Raw genomic sequence first — 15,023 nt, 5'->3', positions numbered from 1 at the left:
TCGATGCTGATCCGCCCTTCGATGCACATAAAACCAATATTACTAGAATAGCCTTCCTGCATCTCCACCATATTGCTAAATTAAGAAATGCACTGTCTCTGCAGAGAAGATAGTTCATGCATTTATTACCTCAAGACTGGATTACTGTAGTGCCCTGCTCTCTGAATGTTCCAGCAAAAGCCTCAACGAACTTCAGTTAGTCCAGAGCACTGCAGCCAGAGTCCTCACAAGAACCTGAAAGTTTGACCATATCAGCCCAGTTTTGTCAAACTTACACTGGCTGCCAGTTAAATTCTGCATTGAATACAAATTTTTTTACTGATGTTTAAAACTCTGAACAGAACCTCAGTACCTGAGTGAACTTCTCTCTTATTATGAATCATCACGTCTACTTAGATCACAAAGTGCAGGCTCACTATTAGTATCTAGAATTAATAAAGTTACCTCAGGGGGTAGGGCCTTTTCAATAATCAATAATTTGGAATAATCTTCCAGTCAGTGTTCAGGACTCAGACACAGCCTCAGTCTAGCCTTAAGTCTAGGCTAAAAACCTGCTTGTTTAGTCAAGCCTTTGGTAATCGGTTTTTCCTGTTAGATAAAAGGTGCAGATCTGGGGGTTCATGGACATAGAGTATTATGTTGGTGTGAGTGTTGGTGCTGTCATCCTGCTGCTCTCACACGCTCACTCAGGTTTGCTGACAGTGGAGCGGAGGGGCGCTGACATCTCAGGGAGCCCTCATGTCTGTTACCTTCTGGCTCTTTCCTTTTAGTTAGGCTGTAATAGCTCGACCTGCTGGAATCTCTGCTTCACTCTCTTAACACTGTATACTGTAATCAATCTCTTTTAAGAGATCTCACTGTCTGTGTGTTTCTTTGCCAAACTGAACAGCTGCCCACCCAGTGTGGTCTAATGCTCTTACTTCATCTGCCTTGATCAGGAGCCCTTGCTTTCCCACCTTCTGTACTAGTTTGATCACTATGGAGCTTCCTGATGTCCAACACTGTGCAAAAAATCCTCACCTGCATGCACTGACCCTCCTGGAAGTGATCTCTGTTTTCTGCCAGACACATTTCAAGAACCATGTGATGTCCAATATTCCTTCGTTGTCCCTCACAAACTCCTGGAACCAGTGATAGTATCTAACTCTTTTCTCCATATCACTTGCTTTGAGCTCCTGAACGACAGTGACACGATACGCATACAATTTTGCCCTTTTTGCAGCTCTCTGACATGTTGAATAAGACCTCCCAGTCTCCTGTGCTAGGCATCTCAAAGGTTTGTCCTGCGACATTTTCGGACAGCCGCCGCCATGAGAAGGGATCAATGATCCCATCGTTTCCAGTTTCCGTACCATCTTCTGAATAATACTCTTTGAGGGTACGTCACGAACACTATATTTCTTCCTAAATTCACTCTGACATTGCTTAAATGAATTGGTGACCCAATAGGTTCGCACCATGAAGACGTGCTGTACACCCCCATCCTGACGAGAAATTGAGTGACTGAGTGAAGGGGTACAGGGGTATGCACCCGGAAGTTGCAAAAGGAGGTTAAACGTCGCAATGGCTGTCCGGCGCCTAACTCATTGCTCCGATGCAGCTCCATATACTGAGGAGCACATTGCACATCGTTTCGTTCAGATTGCTTCGTCCTAGCGAGAGATATTACAGAATATTCGGGGCCTCTTTCGAGTGAATCTCCCTTTGTTTAATCATAAACCTGAACCATTTATTAATAGACAATGTTTCACCTGCTCCACAATATTTTTTTCTCAGTTTTTCTCATATTCGTTCTAACAGATCATCACTGTAGACTTCTAACAGTAGTTATTTACGTTCAAAGTTTTCACTATGATTTGCTATTCATTTTCATAGTTCTTTTACTCTGATAGGCCTATAGCAGTCATCAGTTATCATTGGTTAATCTAAATACTTCCCATATCTAAAATCTCACCATCACAAAGACTCAGAGTGAGACACAGAATACAGGAACAATCCAAACGTCAGAGCACAAAGTCAAAATCCCAACACAGCCAAGACTTCACACTGAGTAACCCCAAATCTGGGAGCCAACAAGTGAACAAGTGAGTTCAATCATCAGTCCTCATGGCGACACGTTTAGAACCCTGGGAAGGAGGACCTCTGCTGGCGATGAGCAGGTATAACAGGCGCAGAGGTAACAGTGGCTCATTCAGTCACTCCTGCATGAGCATACCTGATATTCTGCCTAAATGTACAAATATGCACCATGACACAATTTTCAATATTATCAATATTCACCTGTTATCAGTCTGTTAAGATCTATCAGTTATCAGTTTGGTTTCACAGTGATACCAGATCAATGTTGTTTGTGTAATATTTACTGTTTGTTTTACAGTGTGTGACTGCTGGTTCATTTACTCTGTTACTCATTGTAGTGATGAAGCTGTAATTGTTCTGAATAACTGCATTAATGATAATAAAGCTGACAAAACGAGATGCACCGACAGACAGACAGACAGACAGATAGACAGATAGATAGACAGATAGATAGATAGATAGATAGATAGATAGATAGATAGATAGATAGATAGATAGATAGATCGATCGATCGATCGATCTGGCGCCCTCCAGTGTTTCTCAGCGCTGTTTTTAATGTGACGAGATGAACAGGAATTGGGCGGGACTGCACGGGCATTGTTTGTATTTCTATTGGTTCAACAGGTCTGCATTTTAAAGAGGGCGGAGTTTTCATCCCCAATAGACTCTAAGCTCCACTTCTTCCCGCCTTTTTTGGCTACACCTACCTCACAAATCCCATTATTCCTTCTCCTGCACCTTAACTCTCGCGTCATGACACGGTTCGCCTGAAAACTCGTGGCGTATCTGAATGATGCCAATTCCTCTCCGCTTTGAAAATTTCGAAATAATAATAATTAATAGAAAAAAAATCAGGTGCGCTCGCCCTCTGTCCCTAAAGTTCAAGGGGACGGGTCCGGGATTCTGATTGGCCAAGAGCAGGGCAGCCAGGGTTCTGATTGGCTGAGGTTCTTTGCTACGTCTGTCTATCAGTTCTAGTCAGCAAGTTCGGTGGAGTTGTTTGTAAGTTGATGTCTGTCCAGAAGAAACTCCTTCAGAAACTCCTCCGTCTGAAAAAATGAGCGGTAAGAGTGCTTAATTTCGTTATCAACTCATTTCAGAACTAGCTAGCTCAGTTAAATCGCGGCAGATGTGAAGTAAACATGTTTATAACGTTCAGTATACCGGTTGTTGGTCGCTTGAACTAGTAAAGTTAGTTTGGTAGCTTAAAGCTAACTCTCGTAACTAACAGTCTGAAGATTTTTGAGGCGCTTAAAACTATTTGAACTGTCCTGTGAAGTAGCTAGATAGGAGTAAACACCGCACCCTTAAAACAGTAAAGGGTCGCTTTTTGAATATTCCGCATGGTTAGAGTTAGCAATGTTAGTCCACGGCTGAAGAACTTGCTAGTCATGACGAAGATGTCGAATTTTCCGTTCCACCTTAAATGGTGCAGCAGTTACATTCTGGCGTCTGAGGCGCCAGAATCTAACTGCTGCACCATTTAAGGTGGAACGGAAAATTCCAATAAGAAGCCGGCGAATATGTACTTTATTCCGTTTCTCAGGCACACCACGATTAATGATTAAGTATGTCTCTCGGTCGTTCGTTAGAAATGGCTCACTACATTACTTTGAAAGTATAATTTTCGTTTCTTGTACGCAGATCGACAGCAGCAGAATGAAATGGCCGCGTTGGTGGAAAACGACGGAGACTTCCGTAAAAAGCGAAACTCCAACGCAGAGCGAGTAAGTAATGGAAGTGTTTTTCTCTGCACACAGACTGGAAATGTGGATTTCCTTCTTAAAACAAGCTTTTCAGTGAAATACCCATCCGGTCTACTGACGAGTTGTCATACAGGAGTGGTATAAATTACTATTTTGTCAGTGAAATGAAAAATATTAAAGGGAAATTGCACCGATTTTTCAAATTCTCTTCATAGTTAAGTGGCTAAGGTGTAAACAGAGTCATTTAGAGTGGTTTGGTGTGAAACGCATCGTACTAGAGAAACGTACCAGGCCAGAATTGTTCACAGTGGTGGTGATGGGAACCAGACGTCTACTTCTAAAAGCTCCTTCACACAAAGTTATTACATGAAATGGTTATAAGTACACTGCCTGATATCTAAAACATTGTTTTACGATAGTTTTGCTAACTTAAAATCCATTCATGGTGGAGGGATGCGTAATATTAGGCATTGTGAGGCAAAATAGTCCCCAAAGAAAACTTGTTACTTCAGATTTGTCACAATTTTTCCATCATCAAAAACTCAGAAGACTCATGTAAGTTCACTGGTGGTTTTGGATAGTAAATAAAATGTCTATATTTGTGTTGTAGTCATGGCGACCCCTGGTTCCTATCACCACCACTGTAAAGAAATCTGAACCATTGCACACCAAACCACTCTGAATCACTCTGTTTGCATCTCAAACGCTCAATTATGTGGGAATTTTGAAAAATGGGTGGAGTTTCCTTTTAAAGTGGCAGTGTAAAGGGCGTGAGTGAGATGGTTTGTTTGGGGGAGGTGAAATGTGGTGAACTGCCACAGGAGTGTGTGTGTGTGTGTGTGTGTGTGTGTGTGTGTGAGTGAGAGAGAGTGAGTTGGGGGCAGGGTGCTGCATTTCCTGCTTGTTCTTGAATATCTTGCAGGTTCAACTGTTGCATTATTATTTAGAATTGTCCATTTTTCTGCGCAGACAGTCACACAGTAAACAGTGTTTTATTTGGAGTGAATCAGTAAGACATTTTAATCCCCTGCAGGATCATTAATGGGACATTTCTCACTGAGACGGAGCAGAATGCTTCATTTTCTTCAGCTATTAAGGGGTTTAACTGCATATTTGAACATATGTTATTTACTATATTAATTTTCTAGAGCACAGCGGTGTCTGGGTTTCAGTTTCGGGCAGATATTAATGCTGGAGTTAATAAAAATAATTTATATGATCCAATCTTGTAATAAAACCATCCTAAAATATTAAAGAACAGTATTTTTCAGGCAGTGATGATGCAGGAGTAAGTTTAGAGATGTGCTGTCCTCATGGGTTTAGCTGGTTTACTGAACAGGAGGTAATGTTGCACTGCTAACGTTAACTTGGAGCTCTAAGGTGAATATGTACAGCGACAGGCTTGATTCTTTTCTTTCACTGTCATATATTTGTTGTTAATTTTTCATTCTTTATTCGTACCGCTCTTGTTATTGTGTTGCTATCAGGTGTGGATCAGTGGAGGACAGGTTCCCCTTTGAGTCTTGGTTCCTATTAAGGTTCCTCTCAAGCTTTAAGGGAGATTTTCTTGGCGATGCTGATTTGGAAATCACTTGCCAAGAACTGTTTCTATGGAAACAGTTTGTTTCCATAGAAACCGACAGCACATTTTTTACTGCCAATCAGAATATGACCAATTCACGATTGTACCCTGATAACGAGAAAATAGGCTTCAGCTGGAATTCAACTTTACTGAGACCAAAAGAAACAAAACTGCTTAAACATGTTTTTAATAGAACTTAAACACAGATAGAGCTATTTGTGAGTCTTTCTGTTTATCTGAGTCTTTCACTAACGAGAGAGCTAGTGAGGGAAGTCAGGTAAATGTTGTCTGTAATATTCTGTTGAATAATGCTGTGCTTTTCGCACAAGTAATAACAACTTTACTGCATAGTATCTCAAATTTCACTGTAATCACTGAGGGACTGTAATGGATATTTAAAAAGTAAGCTCAATAATTAAAATCTTTAAAAACTGTTAGGATAAGGGCTACGTTGACATCTTTTCTGAAGCCGCGTACTCCCATGATGTGGTTATCATCAGTCTAGTGGGAGTAAAAACATAAAATACTGACTGATGAGAGCTGTGATATTGAGCAGTGGAAGAGCAGAGGGTCTCAGAAAAACGAGAATCTGTCCCAGCGCCATGCAGAAACAGCTGTTTGTTTTTGGCTGTTTTGCATGTCAGCCAGTTCCACCCGAATCTCAGTGATAGTCAGAATGTAGGTGCTGAAACTGTTCATAACGATCTGGTTCGAGCTGACAGACTTTGTCTTGTGTGTCTGTTTGGAGCAGAAGGAAATTATTCAACAACAGATCAGTTTCTGAGTGGTTTAAACATCATCAGCTACTCAGCCTAATATAGAATAAACATTTTACTGCTTTTTAACATGCAGGAAAATAAACTTTTTCCAGCATAATATTTGATAAAATACTATATAAAGAATAAAGGTTCCAGCTGCGTATTCTGAGAAATCCAAATATTGCTTAAATATCCTTGTGCAGATAAAGTGGTTGTAATTCAAAAGGAAAGCAGACGTTGTTAATATTTTTGTAAATTGTAGGGATTAGAACACATTCTTCATGTTATTCTTCTTTGTAGGAAGCCCAGCCACCGTCACCTTTAGCCTTATTGGCGGCGACTTGCAGTCGAATGGATGAGAACGACGCAGCAGATCAACAGAACCTGCTTCAAGACCATCGGACGGAGTTACACCAGAGCCAGGCATCGCACACCACTAACGGCTGGCAGATCATTCCTTTGAGTGCACAGACAGCTGCCGGCTCCGGGAATATCATCTCTCAGAAGTCAGGCTCAGTGGCAGAGGACAAAAGCCGGCACACGGTGAGCACCGGAGCGGGTGCGCCACCACAGCAGCAGTTCATAGTAGCGTCTGCGCCGAGCATACAAGGTCAACAGGTGCTGACCACAATCTCTGGAATGATGCCTAACATCCAGTATCAAGTCATTCCTCAGTTTCAGACTGTGGACGGACAGCAGCTCCAGTTTGCTCAGACGTCCCAGGATGCCTCCGCTGCAGGACAAGGGCAGATTCAGCTTGTCTCCTCACCCAACGGTGGCCAGCAACTCATTGCAGCTCCCTCCAGCCAAAGTACAGGAGCTGCCAACATCCTAACTGTTCCTGGTCTTCTTCAGCAGGCAATTCCTCTTCAAAACCTGGCTCTGGGCAACACCATGCTGCCCAGTCAGACACAGTTTCTTGCCAATATGCCTGTGTCGTTAAATGGTAGCATCACCCTTCTTCCTGTGAGCGCAGGTGCAGCTGCTGGAGTCAAAAGTGACGATGTTACAAGTGGTACATCAGGTGTCAGTCAGCAGCTGGTCCAAGCCCAGCAGGCAGTGGCCTCTCCAGCCACCGCTGAATATCACAGCAGCTCCACCACATCCACTACGCAAGTCATGACCTCGTGTAGCGGCGGAGTATCGTCCCAGAGCAACACCGTGACGGGAGCCACCTTTCAGACCACAGCTGCAGGAATTTCAGTACAGTCTGAAAACAGAGACGGTAAGCAGCCCCAGCAGCAGCCTCAGGTCCTCATCCAGCCTCAGCAGATCTTTCAGGGAGCTCCTGCTCTTCAAGCCATTCAGTCAGGCGGTGGTCAGGTGTTTGCAGCACACACACTTTCTCAAGAGGGTTTGCAGAATTTGCAGATCCAGACCATCCCAAATAACAGCACCATTCTGCTGCGCACCGTCAGCCCTAACGGTCAGGTCAGCTGGCAGCCGGTTCAGCTGCAAAGCCCTGCAGGTGCTCAGATCACTCTGGCTCCGGTTCCTTCACTTCCACAGCTGGCTCAGACCGGTACAGCCACCACGGTGCAGCTGCCAGGCCTTCAGACCATCAACCTGGGCAACGCTGGACTACAGATGCATCAACTACAGGGAGTTCCCATCGCCATGGCCAACACTGCAGGTCGGTTTCAGTGTCTATCGCAGGGAGGGGCTATTCTTTTTTTATTCTCAGTTTCTTAAACAGAACATTAAAAAAATGGAATGCAAAAAAAAAAAAAAAACTTAATTGGGGATGGAAAGAATAAAACACTGCAGTGTATGATCCCAAAATTCTGGGTTTAAAAATAGTGTTGATGCATGGTAGCTGAATATAGGTATTTTATTATTTGATTGTGAACATTTTATGTTTATTAGCTCTGTTGTTTGATTTAGTGCTATAGTGTAAAATAAGAGTTCAGTATGGTGAGACTCCAAAAGTTATGTTTCCCTCTCATCCCACAGTCATCAATAAAAGCATTTGGTAAATATAAATATAAGGGAAGTTTTTAAAATGTCTGTCTGCTTCACAGCAGAGGTCTGTGCAAGACAGTCTTTTTCAGTCCTGCTCCGGCAGAGTATTAATCATTCATTCTTTTTAACTGTTTTACTGTTATCATTTTATATTGTTTATATACGCTTTGGTGATTGTTCTACTTTATTTAGGCTGTTAGTTAATTTGCGGGATTTCTCTGTGTGTGTGCTTCGTCCTGCTCCTGCCTGCAGGGGGCTGGTTACCCATCCACTCCCGCACACAGCAGTGAAAATTAGTCCTGCGCCGCAAGATATTGTGGTTGGTCCAGTGGGAATCTGCAGGAGTGCAGACTTCTACCTTACAGTTCATTTAAATGAAAATGTCTATCTCTATTCAAAGTTTAAAAATATCACTATAGAATAGAAGCATTTCAATAAGTGTTTTAATGTTGCAGTAGAATTCTGTTGTGGTTGATGTATCGTGATGTGATATATTGTAGGTCCTGTAGCAATTCCCACCCCAAATATCAGATAAATGAGCCTCATTTCCATCACTCACCTGATAAAAGTACATATTACTCGACAGAAACAAAAAAAAGCATATTAATCTGAATCTCGAAGACAGAGATAAACATAAATAAATAGTACTGATACTGGTAACTGCTACTGTTGGAGTGAAAATATATTCAGATCGTGGTGGTTCTGAGTCTGTTGTCTAGTATATGATGATGATGAAGGTTGTATAATTGTTGTGTTGAATTCTGTGAACTGTTTAGTGTGTACATGTTGAGTGAGTTGACTAATATTGTGTGTGTGTTCAGGTGAGCAGGGCGGCGCCGGGGCAGAGAGTCTGGAGGACTGCACGGTTCTGGATCAGAGTCTGGAAACGAGCCCGACTCAGCCGAGCCGGCGCACACGAAGGGAAGCCTGCACCTGCCCGTACTGCAAAGACGGAGAGGGACGGTATGACTAAAGCATTCCTTCTCCTCACCACCTTACTGGCCTTAACAAATGTTGCTTATTTCTGCAACTCTGTGGGAAGTTTTGATCGTTTTCCTTGACAATTCTCCATCACAATTTATCCTCACATTTTCAATTATTGTGTAAAGATTTGAAAATTGAATTGAAAAAGAACTTTTGTTGTGATTTTCTTTAAAGCAACTCTGTGCTGATCAACAGTTTTCTATCAAAATCTGCATTTTTGATTGAATAATGATGATAATATAGAGTTCAATTTGTATAGTGCCTTTCACAAACCTAAGGATACTTTACAAAGAGAAGGAAGGAAAAGTTCAGTTGGTGTTTAGTTGAAGTAACTGTTAGTTGAGTTGTCTTAAATTAGGTTAAAGTTTATTGACCTGAACTGAGCTCAAACTGTCTGGTGTTCTCTTTAGAGTGTCTAATTTAATCTTCAGTAGGGATGCGTTGATATCTTTTTTTCAGACAGAGTACATATTTCAAACAGTGTTCGATACCACACTGTGTATCCATTCAGAATGAAGGAGCTTTTAGTGTGAATAAGTGTAATCAACGTTAACAGTCAGATGATTAAAATCTGGTTTTAAATGAAGTGTGTTAGCTAGCTATGTTACGTTAGTGATCTTGGATCAAGTAGCGCTGCAGTGGAGAGGAGCGGGTTTTTTACCCTTCAGAACAGCGCTTCTGTACAGCTCTAAGTAAAGTAGTTTTCATAGTTTTGATCCTCATCTGTCTCTTTCAGCAGTAGCACAGTAACAGCAGGAACCACATTTGAGGCTAACACATTCAAGGAGCTCACGCTTTCAGTTTTTGGCTTTTTGGAGTCTTTTGATTGGCTGGTTGAGCTGTAGCTCAAAACCAGACAGACACTGTGGTTTTTAGAAATCTTGTTCTTCAGTGACTCACACTGTACGTTTGAATAGAACAAGTCTATAGTTGACAGCTTTGTGTACAGACTATTATCAGTAAAGCTGATTCATTTAGAATAACACGAGTACTGAGCAAACATGCTAAGACACTGAGCACTGAAGCTAAAAGCATGTGTTGATGTTCACGGTAGGAGAGTACAGTCTCTACAGCCTGTATTACAAAGAAATCTGTCTATCCAGTCAAACAGAGTAAAGTCACATATACAGACTTTCGTAGCAAATGTCAACTTTTTCTCCTCCGTGTTGTCAGCCTGCGTGTCTCCACCTGTACTAGGGAAGTGGTTGTGTTAACAGCCCGATACCAGGGTTGGTGTTGATGCATCCCTAATCTTCAGTATTTCTGATTACAGCAGTGACCCCAACAAAAAGAAGCAGCACATCTGTCACATCTCCGGCTGTGGAAAAGTCTACGGGAAGACCTCTCATCTACGAGCACACTTACGCTGGCACACGGGCGAGAGGCCCTTCGTCTGCAACTGGTCCTTCTGCGGGAAGCGCTTCACTCGCTCTGATGAACTACAGAGACACAAGAGAACGCACACAGGTCAGTGTACTGTCCAGAACAAACCTATCAGTTCATTTTGTGATGTCCATGTTATTCCCACATCAGTGCTTCACAGCAGAGACAGTGAGGGTGTTTTTCACATATGGGTCTTTTTAATTGAACTGAGTTCAGTTAAAAGTGAACCCAGAAGGGAACTCCGTTAGAACTCGGACCCCTTTCTTACCCCTCGCAGTGTTTGCAAAGTGGGCATTGTTCCCTGATAAAACTGACCTTTTCGGGTGGTAAGAGGAACCATCAGACATGCTTGCTGCTCTCCTGTTGGCTGTGCTGAGTTGATTGGCCGAAGCGCATCGCACAAAATTGGAAAAATGGCCCTGCGTGTCTGCCACAGTGGGTTCCTCTTGTCACTGTGCTCATCACTGAGCTCCACTCATCAAAAATCCACATCTGCAATGAAGTAGTGTATGTGAAAGAGCAGCTGTGAATTTTTCATTCGACAAACTATAAGCAAACCAAACTGAGTTTGGTTCATTTTTGGGAACGTGCACAGGGTCCAAGTTTGTCATGTTGTCGTGCACAGAAAACAGTGACACAGCTGGTCCACTTCTGACACTGAAACGGCCCAAGTGTGAAAAGCCCCTAAATCTGATGTTTCTGTTGGACCTTTTAAGCTCAAAACTCACAGATTGGTTTTACGTTGTCTGAGACAGAAAAAAGAACAATTTACAGCAGAACTCCTAGATCTCTGAGTTAGTCTATGTTGGGGTGGGAGAGCTTTCTCAGAGAGACTGACATCACTCACATGCTCTGACAGTGAAGTATGAAACTCCATTAAAATACCCGATCTAAATCTCTGTGGATTTCAGATTTCTCCTGAATTTAAGTGTTCAAATCTGTGAGGCTGCACGACTGCAAGTGTGTAAAATTCACAGAGGAAAAGAGACTTCAGCTCCTCCCACATCTGTGGTTGCAAACTCCCTTACCGGTTCTAGTGGCATTTATTTATTTATTTATTTATTTATTTATTTATTTAACTTATTTCAAGTTGCGCGTGGCAGCAGTTATGATTGCATTTGTTTTCTGTCAACTTTAAGCACCTTTTTTCAAAAAGGTTCTGCATCAAAGCACACACCCTCTAAACACTTCCAAACACTTCAGGCAAGCTTCTGAAAACAAATTTGGTTTGTCTGTTTATTTTATTATAAGTGTTTAGTTTTCTGTATTACAAAGTAAAGGATGTTCATTCCGGTTATTTGCTTGTTGTCTTGTCATTAAACATATTTTGGAAAATAATTTATTGATATTTTAGTGTTCTCATGTCCATTTCTCCAGGCTCTGCCCATGTCACGCTCTGTGTTCTGTGTTTTTCAGGAGAAAAGAAGTTCTCGTGCCCTGAGTGTCCTAAACGCTTCATGCGAAGTGACCATCTCTCCAAACACGTCAAGACACACACGGGTAAGAAAGGTACTGCAGGTGGAGCCGCGGCACCCTCTGGTGACGTCGCCGAACACAATCCTGTCAGTACAGTGAGAGCGGATCAGCAAGCCCTCATCACCATGGAGACTCTGTCGCCAGAAGGCATCGCGCGCTTGGCCAGCAGTGGCATTAATGTAATGCAAGTAGGAGATCTGCAGCCCATTAACTTAAACACCAATGGCTTTTAAAGAGGCACCAGACGCTTAAGCAGGAATGTAAAACGAATAGGCTGGAAATTCAGCCTGAACTTTTCTTCTAAGTGTCAGAATGAGGCGCAGCTCGCATCTGCCGTTGTTACATGCACTCTTAGTGCTTTTACTTTACTGTTTTCTTTTTTCTTCTTTTTTTTTCTTTTTTTTTCCTCCTTTTGAAATATCCATTTTCTGTAAGTCTAAATTGGAGCTGCTCTGCTCGGTCGTGCTGTGGACATGGTGTGGAGGTGGTGTCGATAAGGTTGGGTCCAGCTTGGCTCCAGTCCCCTGCTCTGCTGTAGATGCTGGAGCGCCATGTATACAAGATGTGATCTTGTCAAATAAATTTTGGTGTAAATTCAGTACATTCAAGCCATCATGCTTTGATACGTCTGTCATAGCGAATAATTTAAATGACAGCCTTGCTTTGTTTTTGTACATAAATTATATTTTTCTAAACATGAAAACTATGCGAATTGAGATTGCCTTTGTTTTTGTCTGTTATCTTAAAATATTTTATATTAAAAAAAGTTCATTAACTTGTGCAAGAGGAAGTTGTTTTAGACCTGTGTGCATCCTGAACTGCGCAGTTACACCATCACGCTCTTCCATTAATTAGGATTTTATGGCTAAATAACTTTTACACCAAAGTTCTGCACTCATCATTAGACGCCAGATGTTTGTGTGTTTCAGTTAAAAGCTGGAGATGTTCAGGGTTCAGGGTAAATCAGTCTCTGTCTGAGAGTCTTTTTCTGGCATTGTTAGATTTAATAAGTAGGTGCTAATAAAGGGAAATTCTCTGATAAACAGCATTTATACTGAATGGAATATAAACTGCACTTGAATTTAAAAAACTTTCAAAAACTCGACTTCTTTCATTGCACTTCAGTAATTTCTGTTTTAATGAACGTGTAAAGTTTCTTGGGATTCTGTAAATCTGTATTTTGTTTTGTTTCTTTTTACATCGTAAATCACACAGTATCGAATGTGAAGTTAATTTGTACTTTATTCAGATCTCTGATCTGTTTGGTGATCTGAGGATTCAGAGTCTGAGCTTTTAATCAGTTTTATAATCTTAACCATCGTGCCATAATCTGTACATTTACAGGTGAAACAGGTTATCTTGGGGTCATTTTTATGGTATTTTTAATGTGTTTTTTTAATGGTATGTATGAGACGGTTTGTTTTCTGTGGCTAAAACATAAAAGCCAAAATCTGAGGGGAAAAAAATCCAGTGTAGACTTTTTTTTTCCTGTTTTTAAGCCTGTGTGCACTACAACATATTAGCTCTGATTTTCTTTAATCTTAGTTCACAAATTTGTTGATTTTACATAATTAGTTTGAATATGATAATTTTAATTTAAAGGTCTGAATAAGAAGCAGTAACAGCCAATCAGCTCTGACTGAGTGAACGCAGATGCAGTCTGTTGATAAAGGTCTGATTGTGGTTTGTTTTTCTTAAAGAAAAGACCGAAATTTTGATCAAGTGAAACATATTATTGATTAATGTTCTTTTGCTCTGATGTATGAGGACACCATCAAGAATCTGAATGAATCATAGAAGCAGGACTAATTTTAATACATTTTGATGGAAAAATACAGAACACAAGACTTAATTACAACCCCATTTGCAAAAAAGTTGGGATGCTGTGCAAAATGTAAATAAAAACAAAATTCAGTGATGTGCAAATCATTTAAACCCTATATTTTATTGAAAATAGTACAAAGACAACAAATCAAATGTTTTTTTTTTTTTTGAAAAATATATGACCGTTTTAAATTTGACGCCAATAACGCGTTCCAAAAAAATCTGGACGGGGGCACGTTTACCGCTGTGTTTCATCACCTCTTCTTTTAACAGCATTCTGTAAGCATTTGGGAACTGAGGAGACTAACCTGCTCTAGTTTTGAAAGTGATATGTTTTCCCATTCTTGTTTGATTTAGGATTTTAGCTGCTCAACATTTCAGGGTCTCCTTTGTCATATTTTTCATTTTATTATGTGCCAAATATTGAGCCATGCCGTTGTAATACGTGAAGAATGTGGTTTGACATTGTCTTGGTGAAACAAGCAGGGCCTTTCCTGAAAAAGACATCGCCTGGATAGCAGCGTATGTTGCCAAAATGTGTATATATTGTTCAGCGTTAATGGTGCCTTCACAGATGTGCCAGTCATCCATGTGCACTAATGCACCCCTATACCATCATGAATATTGGCTTCTGAAATGTGCACTGATAACAAGCTGAGTGGTCTTTAGCCCGGAAGACACAGTGTACGTGATTTCCAAAAAGAATTTCGAATGTTGATTTGTAGGACCACAGGACACTTCTCCATTTCCCCTTAGTCCATTTTAAATGAGCTCTGGCCCAGAGAAGGTGGCAGCATTACTGGGTCCTGTTTATATAGGGTTTCTTCTTTGCGTTTGAGTTTTAATTAGCATTTGTGGATGCAGCGACGAACTGTTCATAGAAAGTGGTTTTCAGAAGTGTTCCTGAGTCCATGCAGTGATTTCCACTACAGAATCTGTACAATGTCTGTTTTTAATCCAGTGCCACCTGAGGGCCCAAAGATACTGCTGAGGGCCAGCAAATACTGCTTTTTGGCCTTGTCCCTTGAATACAGAGATTTCTCCAGATTCTCTGAATCTTTTAATAGTGTTATGTACTGTTGATGAAGAAAAGCAAAAGTTCTTTGCTATTTTACGTTGAGAAACGTTATTCTTGAATTGTTGCACTGTTTGGTTGTGCAGTCTTTTACAGAGTGGTGAACTCCTCCTCATTACTTCTGAAAGACTCAGCCTCTCTGGGATGCTCATTTTATACTCAATTATGTTATTGACCTGTTGCCATTTAACCAC

The 15,023-nt window shown here is 41.2% G+C and overlaps 1 protein-coding gene across 2 annotated transcripts; it reads left to right on the top strand.

The window, feature by feature from the left end:
- The first annotated feature begins 3,058 nt into the window (after positions 1 to 3,058).
- On the top strand, positions 3,059 to 13,021 carry sp1 (sp1 transcription factor). Of its 2 annotated transcripts, none has more exons than XM_036559887.1 (6): positions 3,059 to 3,143; positions 3,724 to 3,806; positions 6,426 to 7,758; positions 8,909 to 9,050; positions 10,348 to 10,538; positions 11,871 to 13,021. In XM_036559887.1, the coding sequence occupies exons 1-6, from the start codon at positions 3,137 to 3,139 to the stop codon at positions 12,161 to 12,163; spliced, it is 2,049 nt and encodes a 682-aa protein (XP_036415780.1). In that variant the 5' UTR covers positions 3,059 to 3,136; the 3' UTR covers positions 12,164 to 13,021. The 2 variants fall into 2 exon arrangements, with proteins under 2 accessions (XP_036415780.1, XP_036415779.1); XM_036559886.1 differs by having other exon boundaries at positions 10,345 to 10,538.
- The last annotated feature ends 2,002 nt before the right edge of the window (positions 13,022 to 15,023 follow it).

This window comes from Colossoma macropomum, unplaced genomic scaffold (assembly GCF_904425465.1).
Source record: "Colossoma macropomum unplaced genomic scaffold, Colossoma_macropomum, whole genome shotgun sequence".
NCBI classification, from domain to species: Eukaryota; Metazoa; Chordata; class Actinopteri; order Characiformes; family Serrasalmidae; genus Colossoma; species Colossoma macropomum.
Note: the sequence above shows the minus strand (reverse complement) of the source record. Positions and strands in the feature narration are given on the sequence as shown.

Bases quoted from the DNA above. Each gene is read 5' to 3' on its own strand.
- sp1 (XM_036559886.1), top strand. The intron at 3,807-6,425 runs GTAAGTAATGGA...TCTTCTTTGTAG, and splicing joins GAAACTCCAACGCAGAGCGA to GAAGCCCAGCCACCGTCACC. The intron at 10,539-11,870 runs GTCAGTGTACTG...TGTGTTTTTCAG, and splicing joins ACACAAGAGAACGCACACAG to GAGAAAAGAAGTTCTCGTGC.